Source organism: Martes martes (genome assembly GCF_963455335.1).
Source record: "Martes martes genome assembly, chromosome: 3".
NCBI classification, from domain to species: domain Eukaryota; kingdom Metazoa; phylum Chordata; class Mammalia; order Carnivora; family Mustelidae; genus Martes; species Martes martes.
This window is the reverse complement of record NC_137890.1, coordinates 157433407-157456148: the sequence shown is the minus strand read 5'-3', so window position 1 is coordinate 157456148 and position 22742 is coordinate 157433407. Positions and strand designations below refer to the sequence as shown.

At 55.8% G+C, this 22742-nt stretch overlaps 1 protein-coding gene across 1 annotated transcript; it reads left to right on the top strand.

Annotated features, from left to right (window-relative positions):
• Window positions 1–691: 691 nt before the first annotated feature.
• On the top strand, window positions 692–22158 carry B3GNT7 (UDP-GlcNAc:betaGal beta-1,3-N-acetylglucosaminyltransferase 7; the record flags this gene model as incomplete). The annotated part of the gene is made up of 3 exons (XM_080799426.1): window positions 692–884; window positions 20014–20065; window positions 20970–22158. 3 exons carry the CDS (start codon window positions 692–694, stop codon window positions 22156–22158), a joined length of 1434 nt encoding a protein of 477 aa, XP_080655552.1.
• Window positions 22159–22742: the final 584 nt, after the last annotated feature.

Genomic DNA, 22742 nt, shown 5'->3' with positions numbered 1-22742 from the left:
GAACCAAGCCTTTCAGGGTGGTTTTTTCCCCCTCATGGTGTGACATTTTGATTCAGTTCAGCAAACAGCCTCTGGGACCACTCTGTGCTGGGACGCAGAGTATTGTGATTTTGTGGGAATCCCATTTGCTTGGTGGGGCTTCCACCAGCAGGAGCAAGTGAAGTGGGGGAGGCTGTCTCTCACAGATCCTCTCACCTCCACCAGACCCTCCTCTGGATCCTGGGCCGGAGGCCATGGTGTCCCCAAGCCACCTTGTACCCACTCGTAAGAGCTGATCACTAAATTTTCGTGAGTTCTGTGAGCGGCCATTAAACATAACCATCAACGAAACTGAAATTATAGAAACTTACAATTAAATAAATTCTATTTTAAAAAGGTAATAAATACTCAAAACTCATCCCTTCCGAATTATTGTCTATGCCCCGGGGGTTATTCGCATCTGTCGTATCTCTAAGGGGGAGATAGGATATAATCAAGGCTACAGTGCGTCTCTTCCCAACTCTGTCTTTGGGGACATCATGTTGATAGCTTGGAATTGGCCATGCTGGGCATACGTACACCCCAAAAACTGGAAAACACTACCCCGCAGGACTCCCCCCACCACAGAGCTGGTTGTTACATTTGCCAGCACACCACTGCCAGGAGTGTGCGGATACATGCAGCCCAAGACAGAATGCTGGTTGGACCAGAGATGGCGCAGGGAGTCGGAAGCAACAGGGTAGTGTGTGCCCCCAAAGTGGCAGCTGTTCCAGAAGCTTCCGTCCACACCTGCTGCGCCATGGCCCTGGATCCCGGTGTTGGCCCAGAGTTCGAGCATCACTTCCCTTGCAGGCCCTCACCCCACCGGAAGCAGCCCAGAGCCTTTGCCCTGGAGCAGGTGACCAGTGAGGATGGCATTTGGGTAACCAGGGTGTGCCTTGGAACTTGCCACTTGGTGTCCTGCTGCTACTCATGCCTCTGCTCCCTGCGCTGCCAGGAAATGTTGTGGCTCCACCTGCTTAAGGACACGGTGCTGCTCTGCCTGCCTGTCCCTGGGGGTGAGAGCTCACTGGAGACACTGCCGGGCTGCTAGGACTTTGTGTTCTGCTCAGGGCGGGGCACCGACAGGGCAGAGCAGAGATAAGGGGGTGCCCTCTTCACACTAGCAGGTGACGAGGCAGTGCCACTGTCAGCCTTGAACTCCAGCAGCTTCATCTTCTAGGAAAAAGCTAGGCAGAGGACCCCAGGGTCTTAATAGGTCTGGAAGCGCAAGGCCTTAGGTTTACTGGGGACATTGGGCTTAAAGGCAGAAGGCAGGGCAGAGAGCCTGGATGCGGCGCCTGCAGGAAGAGTGGGGGCAGAAGTGGCAGGGGTGTGAGGTGAGTGACCCTGGCCCTGGTCAGATTCAGGGGCCCACCTGGGGAGCAATGTGATCTTAGAGCTTACAGAGCCTCAGAGGAGCTCCAGGTCCCTGAGGCTTGAGGATCCAGTAATGGTCTAGCACAGGGAGCCCAGCTGGAGCCGGCATTGGGAGTCTCCTGTTGGGTCACTTCGGGGAAGACGATTTCTGTGCCCAGAGCATCACCAACAGCATGCCAGATGACCCAGGGCAGAAGGACCAGAGGCTAGGGGAGTCCCAGAGTACCAATAACAGGCTCAGGAGACAATGGGGCGCAAACTGGGGACAGAGAATCTGTGGCCTCCTTCTGCTGAAGGCTGAAGGTGTGGAGTGGCCAGCAGGAGGGAAAACACAAAAAGCAGGCAAAAGAGGAGAGGATTTCTGAGCTTTGGTGGGACACCCCCACAAAGGGAATACATGGGAATAGTGAGGGAAGCAGGGACCTGGCTATCACTGACCTGTCCTCCTTCTGCTGAAGGTGTGGAGTGGCCAGCAGGAGGGAAAACACAAAAAGCAGGCAAAAGAGGAGAGGATTTCTGAGCTTTGGTGGGACCCCCCCACAAAGGGAATACATGGGAATAGTGAGGGAAGCAGGGACCTGGCTATCACTGACCTGTCCTAGAACCCCAAGGAGACCAACTCCTCCATCACAGCAAAGGAGGCCAAGCCAGACTGGGCCTCTCTGAGCAGCACCCCCGATGACAGGCTGCGGCCAGCGTCTCACCATGGGGTGCGAACAGGAACTTGGGTCCACTCCCCACGCCTGCCTCGCCAGGTCGCCAGGGGCTTGCAGGGCGGGAGGTACCCTTGAGCCTCCATGCTGAGCTGGGAGCCCCTTTCCTTCTCCCTGGGGCTGCTGGAATGCGCCTGCCTGTGGTCCCGTCCTCTTCCATGCCCGGACCTTTTCTGCTTATCTGGGCTAATAAATCCCTCCCCACTCCTTTTTTTTTTTTTTCCCCTCTAACGATTCCAAGTTGGATGTCCCTAGTCGCCCAAACACGGGCAAATGAAGCCATGGCCGGCGCTCCCAGGTCGGGTTGGGTGTCTGACTTCCAAAGTCACCTTCCATCAGAGCCCAGGTGTGACTCCTGTGTGTGGAGCAGGCACCCCCCCCATGCCCCCCACCCACACACACGTGCTGCTTACCCCGGCCAGTAGGAAGTATGTCAGCGCCGGCGACTCTGTCTTCCCTCCCTCCTGGGGAAACCCCTTGTGGCTGGGTCCCTTCTGATGCTTTAGCAACGAACCCTTGTCTCACGAAGTTCCAGGCCATTCCATCCTTCACACTTGTGAGAACAACTTTCCACCTTCATTGTTACTGCAAAATGGTCTGTGACACATGTAAATCTAAGACTGAGAAGGGACAAGAGAGGGGACCTGGAGACCAGGTGGCCGGGGAATCCACAATGGCCACAAAGGTGGGACAGACGGTGATGCCGCAGAGCCACATTGGTGGTCAGATCATCCCTGGGCTGTGCTGGGGGACTAGACTCACCCCGCAGCCTCTGTCATGAGGGGTCGGGGCTCCTGAGGATTCTGAGGTCACCATAAGATAGGAGCAGCTGCAGGCCAAAGAAACTGGGCCAAAAAGTTCATGATTATAGTTAACAGTTAAATACAACTTCTCAGAAACCATCTGGCCCAGGCATGAAATATATCACCATCTTCTTCCTATACAGTCAGGTGCCTAATTAAACAAACAAACAAACAAACAAACAAAAAACATTTACTGCCAGAACTCGAGGCTCCTTGACTGCTGACTAAGGTGGGGACTGGCAGGTACTGAAATCTGCCCCACCTGGGACGGCTCTGGCTTCTCCCCTCTGTGCCCCAGAGCAGGTGCCCCCCTGCCCTCACTCAAGCCCCAGTTGGTGGGCCACTGCAGCCTCAAACCCAGGACTGGGTCTTCTGTTCTTTGTTGGTTCTTTAACACCTATAACCAGTGACCCACTCACACACCTGAAGGGACCATCCCATGTTAAGGGAAGATCCTGGGTCCCAGTCTCCAGAATCATGGGTGCCCTGGCTCTGCCCTTTCCTGCTCCTGCCCTTCATCCCATCCACTCCCTGAACTGCTTCCTTCCAGCCCCTCCCCTCTCACTTACCCAGGGCTCCACTCCAGTCTCCAATCGAAAGTTCTAGAAGGGAGGGCTCCAGGGACTCTACCTGTAGACAAGAGGGCTAAGTAGAGAGGAGGGGAGGCCTTCTAGCCTGCACTCCTCCTTCTTTCTGGGTGCTTCTGGCTCCATTAAGTCTTGGAAGAGAGACATCCCCCCATGTCTAAGGACAGCCTCAGACGGAGACCAAACTGGGTTTTAGAACTATAGTCCATGATCGGGCAAAAGCGCAGTGAGCCGCAAATCCAGAGAGAAGCTCCCAAAGGAAAAATGATCCCATTGGGGTATCCTTTCCCCATTTTGGTGGGAAGAGCAGGAGAAGGTAGGAGGATGGAGATGTGGCCTCCCTTGGCCCCGAAACTCCTCTGGAAGTGGATTGGCTCAGCCTCCACGGGGAGCCAGGGCTGTTGATGGATGTCTGCCCCTGAAAGCTTCCTTGGTCAGGCAGGTTGGGGTGTGCAGATGTCTCCTCCCCAAGCAGGCTTACCTCGGAGGGGGCGGGGCAGTCAGCACCACACTCCTGCTTTGCCTGGTCCACAGAGACCACCCCCACGGCCTCATCCCTTACAAAACTCGAAGCTCGCACCAGAGGACAGGCAGAAGGCCCCCCAGGCAGGCAGCGGCCCACAGCCCAGACACCTTTCTGGTGCACGGCACCCCTGGTTCTGTACCCAGTTCTCTTTGAGTGCCAGAGTGGGTCCCAGCTCCCCAGGGTCCATCTCGCCCCATCTTCCCTCACTGCCTCTCACCAGATACCTTTGAACTCTGTGTACATCTCACCTCTCTGCCCCCAGACACCATCCTATCAGTTCCTTATCCTCAGGTGAGGGAGGATCTCCCACAAGGAGCAGAACAGCTTGAGGTCTCCAGTGGGGCAGGTGCACAGTCCCTGAAATGTGGGTCCCCCTCTGCGTTACCACTTTCTGGGCAGAGTCCCCTGTTTCTGAGACCCTGCCCTGTGGAGGTTGGGGGGAAGCAAGACCAGCAGCCAGGCCATGTGGGTGTGGATGTGAGGACGGAGCCGACCCCCCACTGAGATCAGGGAGGCCCATGCCTTCAAGGAAGGAAGGCTCTGCAGGCCCCTGGGGAGGGGTTGGCCCCCAGGAGACACATGGCCAGGTTCCTCCAGCTCCTGCCTCCATCTCCCTGGTGGCCCTTCCCTGCCCAGAACTCTGCCTGCCCTTCCCCACCCCCATCCCCTCTCCTCCTGGGACCTCTGCTGGGACATTAACTCACGAGAGGATTTTCCTATCCCTCTCTGTCCTTCCTTCCCAAGATCCTTCAACATCCCCGTCACAGTAAAGCCACACTGTGGGGTCCTCACCTGTGAGCTCCCAGAAGGTAGGGAGGGCGGGGCTGCTCCCGACAGTGTCCTGTCTGGCCAGTTAGGGAGGCCGGGCTGGGTACCAGAGCTACAGGGCTCAATTCCAGCCTCCGTCCTGAGCACCCCACACTCTGCAGCGACTCCCGGCTGTGGCCGCTGCTGGGAGCCCAATGCCTTCCCCCCAGACAACAGCTTCCCTCGGGGACCCTGTGCATAGCTGATCCCTTATTCCCTTTAACAGCTTTACAGAGGTATCACTCCAGGAACCGGTAGAGCGTGTGACTTTTTTTTTTTTTTTAAGATTTTATTTGTTTATTTGACAGAGAGAGAGAGAGAAAGAGAGATCACAAGTAGGCAGAGAGGCAGGCAGAGAGAGAGGGAGAAGCAGGCTTCCCGCTGAGCAGGGAGCCCCATGTGGGGCTCGATCCCAGGACCCTGAGATCATGACCTGAGCCAAAGGCAGAGGCTTAAGCCGCTGAGCCACCCAGGCGTCCCGTGACACGTGATCTCAGGGTCATGCGTATAAGGCCCAGGTTGGGAAAGGAGCCTAGTTAAAAAAATAAATACACAGCAGCTTTCCTGTGGTATCTCAAAAGGGTACAATGTGATAAACTTTGGTAGATGGGAGCACCCATGAAACCATCACCACAAGCAACGGAGTGAACAACCCATCACCCCCAATAATCTCCGTGGCCTCTTTTTTTTTTTTTTAAGATTTTATTTATTTGAGGGAGCGTGCAAGTGAGCACAGGCAAGGGGAGAGGGAGAAGCAGACTCCCTGCTGAGCAGGGAACCCAGGAGCCTGGGATCGTGACCCGGGCTAAAGGCAGACGCTTAACCGACTGAGCCACCCTTAGTCGCCCTCTCCGTGGCCTCTCCTGTAATCTCCCCCTCCGCCTCTCCCCCACCATTAGGCAACTTACTTTCCTATTGTTACAGATCTGTTTGCATTTTCTAGAATTTTATGTATATAATGTAATCTCACAGTATGGGTTTCTTCTTTTTTTCGAGCTTCTTAGTTTGAGATCATGCTTAGTTTCGAGCATGCTTAGTTTGAGATGATCCCCCTGCGGCATCTATCACTAACTTTGCCCTTCTTATTCTTGAGTATAACTGCATTGTCTAGACCATCACAGGTATATTTCTCTCCTACAAATAAAGCTGTTGTGAGCATTCACGTCTACATCCTCGTATGGACACATCTCTCTTTGGGAAATACTTAGGAGTGGAATGGCTGGGTCAGGGGTAGGTATATATTTAACTTATTGAGAAACTGTCCTACTGGGGGCACCTGGTGGGGGGCTCAGTCGGTGGTTAAGCATCCAACACCTGATCTCTGCTCAGGTCATGATCTCAGGGTCCTGGGATCAAGCCCGTCGGGCTCTCTGCTCAGCGGGGAGCCTGCCTCCCCCTCTCTCTCTGCCTGCCTCTCTGCCTACTGTGATCTCTCTCTCTCTGTCAAATAAATAAATAAAATCTTTTTTAAAAAGCTTTAAAAAAAAAGAAATGAAGAAAAGAAAATGTCCAACTGTTGCCCAAAGTGAACGCCCCCATGTCCACTCCCACCAGCAACGTAGGAGAGTTTCAGGTGCTCCGTATCCTCAACAACACTTGAGAAGGCCAGTCTTGTATGTAATTCAGACATTCTGTTAGACGTGTCTCTCCGTGACCTCCGTTCACAATTCCCCAGCGACAGTGATGAACATCTTTCACGTGATCACTTGCCATCTGGAGACCTCCCCTGGTGAGAAATCCATTCTAATCTTTGGCTCATTTTTTTTTTTATTTTGAGTTCTTTGTTTCCTAATTATCACATTTGAGAGTTCTTTCTGTGCTCGACACACAAGTTCTTTATCAGAAACCTGCTTTGCAAAGAGTTTCTCCTAGTTTATGTTCATTCTTTTCCAAATGTCTTTCAAAGAGTGGAAGTTAAGTTTGTTGAAGTCCAACTTATCAAATTTTTCCTTTTATGGATCCTGCTTTTGGTCTTGCAGCTAAGAAATGTTCATTCCCATCCCAGGGCCTGGCAGTCAGCCTGTATGCCCTCGTTGCTCAATCAGTGCTTGTGAAAAGCAGAGCCAGGGAGGGGGAGGACAGCAGGCTGAAGAGCTTTGGCCCCAGAAGTAGATTCTAGAAAACATGGCTTCAGGAAGCTGCTAAGGATCCACTGGGAATAACAACCAAAACATGCTGGTGGTACCTTGAGATTTTCTAGAAGGAACCAAGGGGGACCAGGTTGAAGCTGCAGTTGGGCACCTGGAACAGGGAAGTGGGTAACTTGGGGACTCAGATGTCACTATCTCCCGCCATTCAGTGAAAACTGGCATTTCCCCCTTTCCTCTCTTTCCTCCCCCAGCTTTATCGAAGTATAATTGACGATGTAAAATTGTAAAATATTTAAAGCATACATCACTGGGGCACCTGGGTGTCTCCAACGGTTAAAGGTCCAAATCTTGGTTACAGCTCAGGTCATGATCTCAGGGTCAGGAGATCGAGTCCCACATTGGGCTCCGCACTGAACCAAGAGCCTGCTTAAGATTCTTTCTCTCCCTCTGCCCCTCCCTCTCCACCCAGCTCTCAAACTCTCTCTCTCTCTAAATAAAAAATAGGGGTACCTGGAGGGCTCAGTCAGTTAAGAGTCTACTTTCACCTCAGGTCATGATCCACGGTCCCTGGGATCGAGCCTGTTCTCCCTCTCTCTCTGCCGGAAGCTCCTCCTGCTTGTGTTCTCTCTCTCTCTCTCAAATAAATAAATATAATCTTTTTAATAAATAAATAAATGAAATTAAGTGTATATCATGATGATTTCATATCGGTAGACCTTGGGAAAGGCTTACCCCCATCTAGTGAATTAACAACACTCATCAGCTCATGTATTTATCTTTTTTTGGTGAGAACGTTTATACTCTACTGTCTTAGCACATGTCAGTTACACAATACAGTGTTATCCACTATCATCACCACGTTACACATTAGATCTTCAGACCTTATTCATCTGACAGCTGGAAGTTTGTACACCTTTACCAACCGCTGCCTGTTGCCTCCACTCCTCAGGCCCTGGCAACCACTTTTCTATCTGTTTCTGAGGGGTTTTTTTGTTTGTTGTTTTTTTTTAAGAATCCACATATTGGACGCCTGGGTGGCTCAGTCGTTAAGCATCTGCCTTCAGCTCAGGTCATGATCCCAGGGTCCTGGAATCGAGCCCCGCATCAGGCTCCCTGCTCTGCGGGAATCCTGCTTCTCCCTCTCCCACTGTTTGCGTTCCTTCTCTCGCTGTGTCTCTATCAAATAAATAAATCTTAAAAAAAAAAAAAAAAAAGAATCCACATAGTAAGCAATACCATGCAGTATTTGTCTTTCTCTGCCTGGCTTATTCACTTAGTGTAAAGCCCTCAAAGTCCACCATATTGTCCCAAATGGCAGGATGTCCTTTCTCGTGGCTGAATAATATTCCAATTGTATACCTATACAACTTCTCCCTTACCCTCTTATCCGTTGATGGACACGTATGTTGTTTCCATGTCTTGGCTACTGTGAATAGTGGGCCTGTATCTATCCCTTTGATATCCTGTTTTCATTTCCTTTGAATACATAGCCAGAGGTGGGATTGCTGAATCAAACAGTAGTTCCATGTTTTATTTTTTTAAAACCTCCATATTGTTTTCCTTTTCTTTCTTCCTTCCTTCCTTTTCATTTTTTTAAAAGATTTTATTTATTTATTTATTTATTTATTTGACTGAGAGAGACACAGCAAAGAGAGGGAACACAAACAGGAGGACTTCCCGCCGAGAAGGGAGGCCAACGTGGGGCTCGATCCCAGGACCTTGGGATCATGACCTGAGCCGAAGGCAGATCTTAACAACTGAGTCATCCAGGTGCCCCTCTTTTTAATTTTTTAAAAAGATTTTACTTATCCATTTGAGAGAGAGAACACACAAGTAGGGGAGAGGGGCAGAGGGAGAGGGGGAAGCAGGCTCCCCACTGAGCAGGGATCCTGACATGGAGCTCAAACCCAGAACCCTTGGGTCATGACCAGAATCAAAAGCAGACGCCTAACCAATTGAGCCACCCAGGTACCCCCACTTTTTTAAGGTAATCTTTGTGCCCTACATCAGGGTCAAACTCACAATCTGAAGATCAAAAGTCACGTGCTCTACCTACTGAGCCAGCCAGGTCCCCCACAGTATTTTCACAGTAGCTAAGCCAATTTATATTCCCACCCAACTGCACGAGGGTTCCCTTCTCTCCAAATCCTCACCAGTCCTTGTTATCTCTTGTCCTTCGATGATAGCCATTCTAACAGGTAGGAGGTGATAATTCATTATGGTTTGATTTTCCCTTCCCTGATAATTAGTGATGTAGACCCCACTGGGGAAATGTCTATTCAGTTCCTTTGTCCATTTTAACCAGATTTTTTTGCTATTGAGTTGTAGGAATTCTTTATATATTTTGGATATTAACCTCTTACCAGATACAGAATTTGCCAGTATTTTCTCTTACCTTTTCAGTGTTGGTTGTTTCTTTTGCTGTGCAGAAGCTTTCTGGTGTGATGGAGTCCGGCTTTGTTTAATTTTCTTTTGTTGCCTTTCCTTTGGTGTTAAGTCCAAAAAAATCCAAAAAATTGTCAAGACTAATGTTGAGAAATTTACCCCCTATGTTTTCATCTAGAGGCTTTATGGTTTCAGGTTGTAATTCATTCAAGTCTTTAATCCATTTTGAGTTGACTTCCGGTACAATGTAAGATGAGTGTCCGGTTTCATTCCCTTGCATGAGAACATTCGCTTTCCCCAACACTATTTATTGAAGAGATTATCCTTTCCCCATTGTATAGTCTTGGCTCTTTTATTGTAAATTAATTGACCATACACACATGGGTTTATTTCTCTGCTCTCTATTCTGCTCCATCGAGCTACATGTCTGTTTTTATGCCAATACCATATTCTTTTGATTCCTATCACTTTGTAACATAGTTTGAAATCGGGAGGGGTGATGCCTCCAGCTCTGTTCTTTCTCAGGATTGCTTTGGCATTTTAGGGTCTTTTATAGTTCCATACAAATTTTGGTGTTGCTTTTCCGATTTCTATGAAAAATGCCATTGGGATTTTGATAGTAGAGAGCTCAGTCAGGGGTCGGGGGAAGCCAGTTAAGAACTCTTTCTTTGTTTGCTATAGTCTGGTGGGTCTCTGGGATACAAGCCCTGTAGGTTTTCAGAGCTTGGTGTTTTGGGGACCCACCCTTCAGGTGGAAGTCTCAAAGGTTAGGGTGCTAGATGTTAGTTCAGCATCTCCTCAGGGAGAAGCTGGAGTTGTAAGTTCCTTCTCAATTGTCACTGTGCCGGCGGTCAGGTATATAATGAGAGTGTGTCTCAGACCTTCCTGCCTTTTCAGTGTAGATATTTTGTTGTTCCCCTGATGTGTGCTTACTGCTCAGCTGGTCTCAGAACTTCCTTCAGAGGGAATGCTCATGTGTAGCTGGAGAGTCAGTGTGTCCATGGGAGAGGGTGAGTTCAGGAGTCTCCTAGGTCGCCATCTTGGACCAGAACAGACCCCTACGTCTTTTGACCTGCCAGTCTTTACAAGCTTTGACCAAGCCACATAGAAAGTTTTCAGATAACTCTCTCCTCCCTGGCTTCTACGCACCGGCTTCCTCCCCACTGACCTCAGCCAGGCTGTGGGGAAGGACAGGATCCGACTTGGCAAGGAAGGGGCAAAGCCAGCCCCTACAGACTGTGAGGTCCCAGAGGGCCTGTCCCTCCCACACTCTGCTGTCCTCAAGCCTGTGGTGGCAGCCGTCTCAAGTCTGAGGGGCCCTGTCTCCTACCTGACTGGGATGACAGCCGTGGCATTCGTTAGGAGCCCTTGGTTGTGTGTGACAAAAAACACCAATAAAAAATTATTGGCACCTGTAACCCAATCAGGGGAGGCAGTGTCTGTCACATTATGTCTTGGGGCCTATATTATCTTCCTAATGCTGCTGCAAGAAAATGACCACAAATTCTGTGGCTCGAAACAGTGCAGATTTATCCTCTCATGCTCTGGAGATTGGAAGCCTGGGTTGGCTCAGCTAGTTTCTCTGCTCAGGATCTTACAAGGTCAAAAGCAAGGTGATGGCCATCTGGGCTCTTATTGGGAGGCTCTGGGGAAAATCTGCTTCTGAGTTCATTCAGCCTCGGGGCAGAATACAGGTCCTTGTGGCTGTGGGACCGACGTCCTCGTATCCTTGCTGGCTGTCAGCTGGGGGCTTTGGCTGGGGGCCGCCCTTGGCCCCCGGAGAACCCACTCTGGTCTCTGGGCTGCAAGGAGCTCCCTAGATTTCAGAGCCAGTACAGGCATGTGCCAAATCTCGCTCGGGCCTGGAAGCTCCCTGACTTTGCTTTCTGCTGCCTGTCTTCTGCTTTTAGCCAGAGAAGGTTCTCTACTTCCAAGAGCCCTTGTGATTAGATCGGGCCCATCTGGTAACAGACTAATGACCCTGTTTCAAGGTCTGTAAACTTACATCCGCATCCTTCTTGCCTGTCATTACCCACCAGAGTCACAGGTTCTGGGGATTAGGGTGTGCCTATCTTTGAGGGAGGGGCTCTATTTCCCTGACAAGCAGGCCTCTAGAACCATGGTTCTGGCCCCACTCAGACTCTCTTTCTGTTTTGCTCTGTGGGTGGTTTGTCCTCTCCTGCTGATGAGTGAAGGGGGCATGGGGTGCACACGACACATTGCCCAAAATGTTGGGTCGCACCCTCAAAATCCCCACAGTCAGAGGGGAGGTGGCCCTCTCCTCGTTCCACTGCGAAACTCCCGAAGGGAGAGCCTTCATTGGCCCAGTACAGGCCATAGGCCCATCCCTGGGACTGAGTCCACCCTTGGGGCAAGAAGAGGCTTCAGGGACGGTGACTGGCCCAGCCTGGTTGCGAGCCCACCCCAAAACTAAACGGGGATGTCTGTCACCAAAAGAAGGGCAGGGTGCTGGGCATAAAACCCAGAACCGCTTTTGTGCCCATCACCACGTGCGGCAGACTCGAGGACCCCTTCAGTTTGCCTGGCTCGGCCACCATGAGGTCGTCCCATGTCGTCCCATGAGGTATACTCGGTTACCAACCCTCTTCCCCCAAGACTGCGGTCCGGCTCCACTGTTCACCAGCAGGCTGAGCTTTCTCTGGGCCTCAGCTGTTCCCTCGGTAAAATAGGAATGAGAACAGTCTGTGCCTAGAGTGTTTGGCACAGGGGAAAGGGCAGCCAGGAGGAGGTGTAAGGAGGCCGTGACCAGAAGCCGAGCATCGCCGGCCCCTCTGGCTCTCCTGCCCCAGTGGTAGGGACACCAGGCCCTCTGGCTTCCCAGCAGACACAGGCAGGCGCGGGGCTGCCCAGAATGCACCTGGCCAGGCTCCGGGCCATGAAAAGGCAGCCATTCAAGGCTGGCTTGGACAGGAGCCGGGTGACGAGAGACAGGGAGCCCTGTGCTCCGGAGAGGAAGGAGGCCTCTGCGTGGCCTCCCCGTGGGGCCGTGCTGCCAGGCTGGGAGGGCAGGCCGGCTCTGGGGAAGGGGAGGTGCCGGGGAGGGAAGACTAAGCTAGTGTTTGAGGCCGAGGGGCTGAAAGGAGGCTGTGTGTGCCCAAGCAGACCGCCTGGCGGGTGGGGATGTGAGTCACTGGTGGCCAGGGGGGAGGGGCCGCCCAGCTGCCCAGGACAAGGGGGCACGACGCCCACCTGTGTGTGAATGCGTGTCAGTGTGCATTCCAACGTGTGTGCTAGGGGTGGGGCTGGGGCTTCGCACAACTGTCTGGGATGCCCCCACCCAGTCATCCTCCGAATATGACTGAGGCAAGACGGCAGCCCTGCCAGGGTCTCCTCCAGGTGGCCGATGCGAGCGATTCTTTCCCTGGGCTATTCAACCGATAGGCAATAGGCGTCAGTGCCTCCCCTCCCCGCCCCTGTGCTGCCAGGGAAACAGGGCTGTCTCCTGCTCTTCGTCGTGTCCAGTTTGGTGGGACAGATGAAGGAGGGACAGACAGATGTGATGCCAGCCAAGAGAGGGGACATTTGAGCTGGGTTTTGAAAGATGAACTGGAATTCACTCGGTTCAGAAGGGGGGATGCTTTTGAGCAGAAGGCTGGGATCTCAGTAAATGGGAGAAGGCCAGGATGGCCAGAATAGGGGTTGGGGGTAGATGTGGGTGGTATCAAGGGCCTGTGGGCAGTGCCCAGAGGCTCCTGGAGGTAGGGATGGGCACAGACTTGAGGACCCTGGGGCAGATCAAAAGAGGCCATTCGTGGATACACTGGGACCTGCCTGGTCCCGAGCCTGTTCCCAGGGGCCCGTCAGGTAGGGTTTCGCTGGTAGCAGACGAGGTGGTCAGGGAAGGCTCCTCCTGCCTGGGGAAAACCTTGGCCCGTGTGCATATGTAGGTGAAGGTATGTGTCTTTCTAGGTATGTCTCTCTGTGTGCTGAGTATCTGTGTATGTGTGACCGTGGGTATGTCTAAGGGCATGTGTGTGTATGTGTGTGTGTGTGCGTGTGCTCTCGCATCTCTAGAAATGTGAATCTCTGTGGGGGGTGTCTATATCTTCTGGGTGTACGTACATCTCTTGTGCATATGAATATGAGTGTGATGTGTGCATGTCCCTGAATTCACATGCTTCTGAGGGAATGTGTCTGTGTGTATGAGTGTCGTGTGTGTGTTTGTGTGTGTATGTTTGTGTGTTCCTGGGTGCATGTGTATGTGCCTGGGTCTGTGTCATCCGTACGCCTGGGTTGCTTGGTTATGAGTGTGCATTTGTCTGTGTCTGTGAGAGAAAGTGTGTGTTTCTCTGTGTGTGTGTCTCCCACACCCTTCTGATGGGAGCCTGGGTGTGGCCCAACCGGCCTGGGGAGAGCCCGTCCTGCCTAGCCTCCCCTCCCCCACTTCTCCCAAGACTGCCCAGATCCTTGTTCCTGGGCCTTGCTGAACTCTGGCTCCTCTTTCCAGCTGCCCAGCTCCACCTTCACCCGACCGGCTCCCACACCCCCAAAGCTGTGGGTGGCCTTGGCTGCCCCCAGACCAGCCAGCAGAGGCCCAAGCAAAGGAAAAGGGCCAGAGCGTGGCCAGCCCTCCACTGGCCAACCTGGGGGTGCCTCCCACCCAGGAGAGAAGATTTGTCAGGAAAACATGTGGGGACATTTCCCACACAGCCACCCACCCCTTTCTTCTTCCTTCTGGGGCTCTTGGTCTTAGGGCTTTGTTTTGGAGGGCAATTTGAAGGACCAATGGGATTTGGCATGAGTCGGGGGACTGGCCCAGCGGCCCTTCCCCTGCTTTCTTGATCACAGCGGCGGCCTTTGAGGGATCAGCCCCCTCCAGGGAGTTTCTGTGGGGCTGCTAGTCTCAGGGCCCTGCCCCAACCAGCACAGGGAACACCCAGGCCCCCAGACACGAGCACCAGCCCAGGTCTGGCCATGTGACTGAGGCAAGACCAATGAGAGTCCTTTCTCTGGGAATTGAGAAGTTCAGAGGGAAAAACCTCTTTCCTCTGGGACCCTCAAGATGGGGTGATAAATGCCCGAGGCTGTCGGCACACCTGCTCTTCTCCTCCTTCTCATGGACGCAGCCTCTGGCTGTAGAAGAGCCAAGAGATAGGTGGACTGTCCAGGGGCATGGGTTGTGGAGAGAGAATAAGAGAGAGCAAGAGACAAGGGTTTCCTGTCACAGGAGCAAATACATTTCTTTTGCTTGAGCTGCTGTGAGTCAGGCTCCCGTCACTCACACCCGGTAGAGCCCTAGATAATCCTTGCATCGGGATTGACAGGCACCTGTGCTTGGGTGCACAGGAACCCCCACCCCTGCTTCCTCAGCTGCCAACTGCTTGACTGGGAAAGTGAATTCGTCACCTCTCCCCCACTCTGTCCCCACTTTCCTCCATAGCTGCCTCACCATCCTGTCCCTCCTCTGCTCCTTGCCCGCTGCTGACCAAAAGAGCTGGAATGCGAGGGCTCAGCGCCAGCAGATCCCAGACCTTCCTCCATCTTCCCACCTCTCTGCTAGCTTCCTCTTGGTCTCTTTCCTTCTTCTTGGTGCTATGTCCTCCTGACTGGGCGGTTCTTCCCAGGGTGCCCTGCAGGGGGGTTATTCTCTGCAGGGGAAATGGGGGGCCTTTAAGGACCAGAGGTGGGAGTAGATGGCAGGCCTCCCCCTACAGCTCCTCACCAGATGGCCGGTTACAATGAAATCAGTGCTACCCCACTTAAAGCATCAGTTCTGAGACGCACGAAACAGATTTCCCACCAGAGTCCCACTCTCCTTTCTGTGCGGGAAAGCTTCTCTCTGGGTGGATTCGAGGACGTGATGGACAAAGACGGGGCAACCCTCCAGTCAGGTCATTGTGTGGGGCATCCAGGACCAATGAGAGAAAGTTCTGGACCCAAGGTACGGCTCTGCTGGGTTGCTGGACTTGTTTAGGGAGAGGGGGCTGTGCAGTCTTTCTTGCCAAGCACACATCTTCAGGGACACTCTTTTCCCTAAAGAGGGACTTCTGACACTCCACTGCCAATGAATAGGCCCTCTGGGAGTGTAGACGGCCATGCAGTGAAGCCCCAGCCATGGCTGTCCAAGTCTTATAACTGCCCTGGAGTGTAGGCGTCTCCTCAGGGTCTTTAAATACCAAACTGAGTTCCGTCCCACACTCACCAACATGGTGGGGCTGCTCTGACGTGACTACAGCCAACAGCAAATCTCTACCCCTCGGCCACCACCCGGCTCCCACAGGGCATCCAGGTGCTCTGGGGTCCCAGTCAGCCCCACTCTGGCCAGTCAAAGGCTGTGAAAGCCCACACTGTGTTAGGGTCAAAGCAGCAGGGTCTGGATTCCAACCCATTCTCAGGGGTGGTGGGGCAGCTATAAGAGAAAATGTGGAGAGGGATGGAGAGAAGGACAGGGGACAGGAACAAGGGAGCAGGGACAGAAAGGGGGAGAGAAGGTGACCAGGAGGTGTGGGGAAGGTGGGGACACTGAGGGACAGGAAGCTTCTGGGCAGAAGGAGAGCTCCCTCTCCCAGGGCAGCCCATCAGCCTGAGAGGAAGAGGGGATAACCAGTGTCAGGGACCTCTAAGCCACCAGGGCTTGGGACACTGGCGGCCTACCCAGCTACTCTTCCTGTTCCTCCGCCCTCCCTCCAGGCTCCAGACCCTCCACTCCCCACCCCCAGCCCCACCCCCACCTCCCCCACCTCCCCCACCTCCCCCACCTCCGGGGATGCGAGGGCCCGCCCTTAACGGGCAGGGACGGATTCCAGCCCCACCACCCCCCTCCTCAGGGGCCCTGTTCAACCACCCCAGCTGGGGCTGGAGATAATAATGAGCAGGAATCCGCTGGGCTCAGCCTGCAGGCAGGACAGGTGGCAGGAGCCAGACCTGGCGCTCCTGATAGGACAGGGCCGGCCGAGCACCCTTTGGGGGAACCTGTCAGAGTGACAGTGAAAGCGGCCCAGGGTTCCGCCTGGCCCCTGCATGCCCCACCCCCACGCCGCAGTCAGGGACCGAGTACTTAATTTTCATCCATTTGCCCAGGCCCAGATCAAATGAGCCCATGAGGACAACCAGCTCTCAGGGGACCCAATTCCCCCAGTAAACACTCAGCTGGCTGTTAGTGGCTTCCCCCTTTTACCTTCTTGTCCCGGTGGGTTCTGGGGCCCCTGGCTTGGGCCAAATGGTGACAATCATAACATCAACAGCAGCCCACCTGTCCTAACGCCACCGTGTAGGAGACACTAATCAACGCACTTCGCGTGCGTCATCCCACGTCACCCTGTAGTGGCAGGAAACTGAGGTCTCCAGGGGATAAGCCACCTGCCCCTACTGACAGCCCGGAAATGCAGAGCCCTGACCCAACCCCCAGGCCCCCAGAGGCTCCAGTCTGGGCTCCAAACCCCCTCCTGGGGCAGCAGTGTCTGCCCCTCCCTGGCACCTGAGGAAACCCCACAGCTTCCAGGTCAGGGGTCAGTGCTGAGGTCCCTTGAGATGTCCCCAGCCAGGCAGCCCTGTCCCTCTCTCCAGGCCACGCTTGCAGGGTGAAGGGGGAGAACCCAGAAACCTGGGCAGTGGAGTGGAGTGCCGGTGCCAGCTGGGACAGGCGGCCTATGGGGGTGCAGGTGGCCGTCAGGGGCAGGCAGCCACGCCAAGGGGGTCTTTTGTCTACTGCTCAGACCTTCCTCCAGCCCTGGTACTTGGAAAAGGCCATTACAAAGAGCACTGGCCTCAGGGTTCTTCTCTGGAATTCTACAGGGAAGAACTTTCACTTTCCCTGAGCAGAGCTTACAACATCCCAGCAAATTCTTAGTGCATCTTGGGTTTTTCCTCCCCTTCCAAGGGGCCCCTGAGCCTTAAAGAAAGAGTTGAGGAGGGGCGCCTGGGTGCCTCAGTGGGTTAAAGCCTCTGCCTTCAGCTCAGGTCATGATCTGAGGATCCTAGGTCCGGCCCCACATGGGGCTCTCTGCTCAGCAGGAAGCCTGCTTCCCCCACCCCCTCTGCCTGCCTCTCTGCCTACTTGCGATCTCTATCTGTCAAACAAATAATAAAATCTTTAAAATAAAAGAAAAAGAAAAAGAATTGAGGAAGTTCCTCGCCTCAGGCTCAGGGTCCTGGGGCCCAGCTCAGTAGGAGAAGCTTCATTAGGCTTCTACCACCAGCCTCTACACCCAGGGACCTCCTGACCTCCCGAGGCACCCCTCGACAGGGAAATACCTCCCTGTCACTGCTGTCCTCCAAGGGCTCAGGGCCTGCCTCTGGAGCCAGGCAGGCCACCTGGCTTTGTTTACTATGAGACCTGGCCCACAGGGCTTTCCTACTCTGGGCACCTCTATTTCCTCCTCTGTAAGGTAAGAATAATAAATGTATGTGCCTCTAGGATTAAGTGATTCATGGTTGAGCCTAGAATCGGGCTTTGCATATTGTAACTCTTTGATGAATGTTAGCTTTTATTTCTTGGATTGTGAAATGCTTCCATTTCAATTCTCTGGGCATTTTTGAGGTCCTCCTATCAGCTCAGTGATGGGACCTCGACCTGGAACAAAACTACAACAGACACATGGACAACTAGCCAGATCAGTGGAGGTTTTTACCAGTTAGAGGATTCTGGAAGTCACCTGGATGGAAACACCTATCACCCCAGACACTGCTGGGCCAAGTTTGGCCATCTGTGTTGTACATCTGCTTGAGCCCACTCCCCAGGAAGGGCTGGGTCCCGCACACATGTAAGCAGATTAATAAAGGCTGGGGACAAAAAGGGTATGAGTGAAATATTTGCTGATGGTTGAAAAGAGAAGAGGTCGCAGCCAGGCAAGCCGGCCTTCTCTTAGTAGTGAGGAGGGCCTCGGGCTGGCTTCCAGAGAAGGCTTCCAGAGCTGTGGCCCCTGACACCAGCCGCCCAGCCTCCTGGGGGCCTCTTCCCCCAGGGACATTGCTCCCCCCAGTCCCTCTGCCCTGTAGACCAGCCCTAGGTAGCTGGCCCAAGGACCCCAACAGCAGGGTGCAGGGAGGTCTGCCTGGGAAGGGGGAAAAGGAAGAAGCCAGAGGAAAGCAGAAGGGGGAAAGCAAGCCCTGTCCTCCTCTGCCTCCCCCACTACCGAAGAAAAGTCCCGAATGGGACCAGAGGGAGATGGTGGGGACCTGGGGGCCCGTGGAAGGTGGGCGGTGAGTGGTCTCCCGGCTCACAGGCCTCCAGAGGGACGGACGACCACAGGGAAGCTCCGCGGAGCAAACTCAGTAGTCGGGGACGGAAGCGACCCTCGCGGGCTCCGAAGTTCCGACTGGGCCACGCCGGGTCGGGCCTCGGGTTCCGCCTCCGCGAAATGGGCCACTGGCCACAGAGGGGAGGGCGGGCGGTGCGGCGGAGGGGTGGGACCGCTGGCCGCGCGGCCGAGGGGTGAGAGGGCGGGGGGCGCCGAAGGGGTTAATGCACCTGGGCCGCCGCGGCCCCTCCCGGCCCCTCCCGGCCCCTCCTCCGGCCTCGGGGAAGAGGAAAGTGGCGGCGGGGGCGCGGCCGGGCCTTCGCTCCCGCCCGCCTCGTCCCGATCCCCGCCCGCCGTCCCCGAGCCGCGGCGCCCAGAGCTGCGACCCGCGCGCCCCGCTCCGCCGCCGCCCCGGCCCGGGCCGCCATGTCTCTGTGGTGAGTGGGGGCCCGGCCGGGCCGTCGGGCGGGGGGCCAGGGCGGGGGGGCGCGGGGACCCCCGGCTCCCTCCCCCCGAGGTCGGGGGGACTCACGGGCGCGGGGGGCGCCGGGCTGCTCCCGGGGACCGGAGGATGATGCCGCGCTCGGTGCTCCGGGGCTGGCCTCAGTTTCCCGGGACTGACGGGCTCGGCGGCGGCGGCCGGGATGCCCGCCGGGGCGCGGCGCCCGAACCAGCCGGACGGGGCTGGGGATCCCGCGGGGCCCGTGCGCGCTGCCGTCGCCGGCGGCCCCTCGGCTCCCCCGGGCCCGGGCCCCTCGGCACCTGGATCCCACTCCGGGACTCCGAGCTTTGGGGACCCAAGGGCTCTCCGGGAAGCTGGGTCCCGTCCCCCATTCCGAGGACCTCCTGCGTCCTTGGCAACCCCCGTCCTCTACCACACCCGCGAGGGGCTCTCCTTTCTCCCGGGGAGCTAGAGCCTTCGGTCCCCCACCTCTCCCCTTCTCCCTTTCTCCTTCCTCCGCTGCGGGACTTTTGTCCTACAAATGAAGTGGGGCGGTGCAGGTGGACCGGCCTGGAGCGGAGGGACACCTCCGCCGCATCCCCCTCCCCTGGAGTGACCCCCCCCACCCCCACCCCCGACTTCCTCCAGTCTGGACCTCCCTAACTGGGGGGAAGGGGTGATTTCGCTGAAACCCCCAGGAGACCCTGACCCCGGAATATTCTACTGTCCCCTTTGGGAGGGTCAAGTCTCCGTTTCCAACGCCCCCCCCCCCAGCACCTGGGATGACCCAGTCTTCCCCCAACCGCATACATGGGGAAACCCTGGGACCCCATGGGAAAATGTTGCTCCAGGGGACTCCACATTCACTTGCCCTGGGTGCCTGCACCTTCAACCAGCCAGTCCTGAGGCCACCCCAGGCTTCTCCAGAGTCCCTGTGACGTACTTTGCAGTCTCTTTCTTCTGTTAGCCCCGGCCCTGCAGCTCCCTCCTGGGGGTCCGGGCTGTCTCCTTCTTGGCCTGGTCCCGTGAGGCCACAATTCTAGCCTGCCTCTTCCACAATAGCCCCCAGCCCCTGTGTCTTCAGCCGGGCCGAAGGCCTGGCCACCTCCAGAGTGTGAGCTGAGGACAGAGGGTCCTCGGGAGCCCCCCTCCCTGCTGCCTCTGCCCTGGGTCTGCCAGCACCTCCTGCAAGACTTTAATTTCTTCTTCTGAAATAGGTGTGGTAGGGGGTATCTGGACAAGTAGGGTCCCTGAAAAATAAAATCTGAATGTGTCCCCTTCCCAGTATAGAGCTGGGGGAACTTCTCTCTCCAAGCGGGATGTTAAGACAGTGGGGCCCGGTGTTGGTCGTGCCAGGAGCCGCCTGCCCCCTTCTCAGGCCTCCATCAGCCATGTGGGCAGTATTGCATTGGGTTGGACGGATGGGATGGAAGGGGAAAGGACAGGCTTCTTCAGGTCCCACGTTAAAGACTCTCCCCAGTGTCCCCCCAGGTTATTGAGCTGCGGCAGTAGAGCAACTCCTGTGTCTGCCCCTCCCAATGTTTCCCCCAGCCCAAGGTTCACCCCAAAGCTTCACCCCAATGGTTCACCAGGTTTGGACAGGGAAATGAATGCAAACAGGGTGGCTTGCTGGGGCTGGGGAACAAGCAGAAATCTCCAGCAGAGGTCGTCCTCAGAGACTCACAGCATTCCCGGGACTACACACCCACTGGGAGCGGGACTCCTGAGATAGTGCTCTCACTCCTTGTTATCCTCATTGAGGGGGAAAAAGAAATCACGGTTTGGAGACTGTAAGGGGGACCCACTCAGAGTCATTTCGCTTGTACGTGGGTCCCTGGGTCCTGGCAGGGAGGCAGGGCAGGGAAGGAGAGGAAGCAGGCCTCTTTTCTAACCACTGGGGGGTCACATGACTTGAGTCTGTGCCCCCCTGCAGCTCCCAACAAGTCACAAGGGACTCATCCTTTCCTCTCTCCTCCATGCCACCCTCTATCCCCACCCCCGCCCCGCCCTGCCCCCAGGAAGAAAACAGTCTACAAGAGCGTGTGCCTGTCCCTGGCCCTGCTTGTGGCCGTAACAGTATTCCAGCGCAGTCTGACCCCCCACCAGTTTCTGCAAGAGCCCCCACCGCCCACCCGGGAGCCACAGAAGGCCCAGAACCCCAGTGGACACCTGGTGAACCCCAACAGCTTCTGGAAGAACCCCAAGGATGTGGCTGCACCCACGCCCATGGCGCCGCGAGGGCCCCAGACTTGGGATGTCAGCACCACTAACTGCTCAGCCAACGTCAACCTGACCCACCAGCCCTGGTTCCAGGGCCTGGAGCCCCATTTCCGGCAGTTTCTGACCTACCGGCACTGCCGCTACTTCCCCATGCTGCTGAACCACCCGGAGAAGTGCCGCGGCACTGTCTACCTGCTGGTGGTGGTCAAGTCGGTCATCACGCAGCACGACCGCCGTGAGGCCATCCGCCAGACCTGGGGCCAGGAGCAGGAGCTGGGGAGCCGCGGGGCTGTGCGCACCCTCTTCCTGCTGGGCACGGCCTCCAAGCAGGAGGAGCGCACCCACTACCAGCAGCTGCTGGCCTACGAGGACCGACTGTACGGCGACATCCTGCAGTGGGACTTCCTGGACAGCTTCTTCAACCTGACCCTCAAGGAGATCCACTTCCTCAAGTGGTTTGACATCTACTGCCCTCACGTCCAGTTCATCTTCAAGGGCGACGACGACGTCTTTGTCAACCCCACCAACCTGTTGGAGTTTCTGGCCGACCGGCAGCCGCAGGAGGACCTGTTCGTGGGCGATGTCCTGCAGCACGCCCGGCCCATCCGCAAGAAGGACAACAAGTACTACATCCCGGGGGTCCTGTACAGCAAGCCCAGCTACCCGCCGTACGCGGGCGGGGGCGGCTTCCTCATGGCCGGCGGCCTGGCCCGGCGCCTGCACCGCGCCTGCGACACGCTGGAGCTGTACCCCATCGACGATGTCTTCCTGGGCATGTGTCTGGAGGTGTTGAGCGTGCAGCCCACGGCCCACGAGGGCTTCAAGACGTTCGGCATCTCCCGGAACCGCAACAGCCGCATGAACAAAGAGCCCTGCTTCTTCCGCTCCATGCTGGTGGTGCACAAGCTGCTGCCCGCCGAACTGCTGGCCATGTGGGGGCTGGTGCACGGCAACCTCACCTGCGCCCGCAAACTGCAGGTGCTCTGACCTCTGCCAGACCCCCGGAGGGGCGGGGCCACGCGTTCTTGAGCGCCCCCCGGCGGCCTGGGGCTAGAGCTGCAGAGATCGTGATTCCCTGCCCCCACCCCCGCAGGGAGGTGGGGTGGAGGGGCATGGGGCTTTGTGGGCCCCTGGGCGTGATGAGGCACGGTGAACCAGAAGGGGCCCTCACTGCGTGGACCTTACCCAGAAAGTGGTCCTTCCCCGCCTGTGGAAGGTCATCTTGGGAGCAAGGCCGGTGGCCTCTGGTAGCCCTCCTAACCTGGGTTCTCTGCTGGGCTCCCTGTGACCTGGGGGGAGGCCCTGGTGACTTCTGAAGGAACCCCAGGCTCAGATGCCCGGGTTAGGCCTGGCCCTGGATGGGACAGGGGTGGCCATCTCGTCTTCACAGAGAAGATTCTCCACCTCCCGTGAAATGCCTCAGTCTCCCCCATGGGCCCAGGCAGCCCTTTCAGGAGAAGCTCAACCCTGTGCAGGCTCACATGCCCCTCTCCTGCCCCCCCCCCCCCTGCAGCCCATGCCCCTGGGCCTCCAGGAGATGGACTCTCGCAAGGCCTTCGGCAACAACTCCC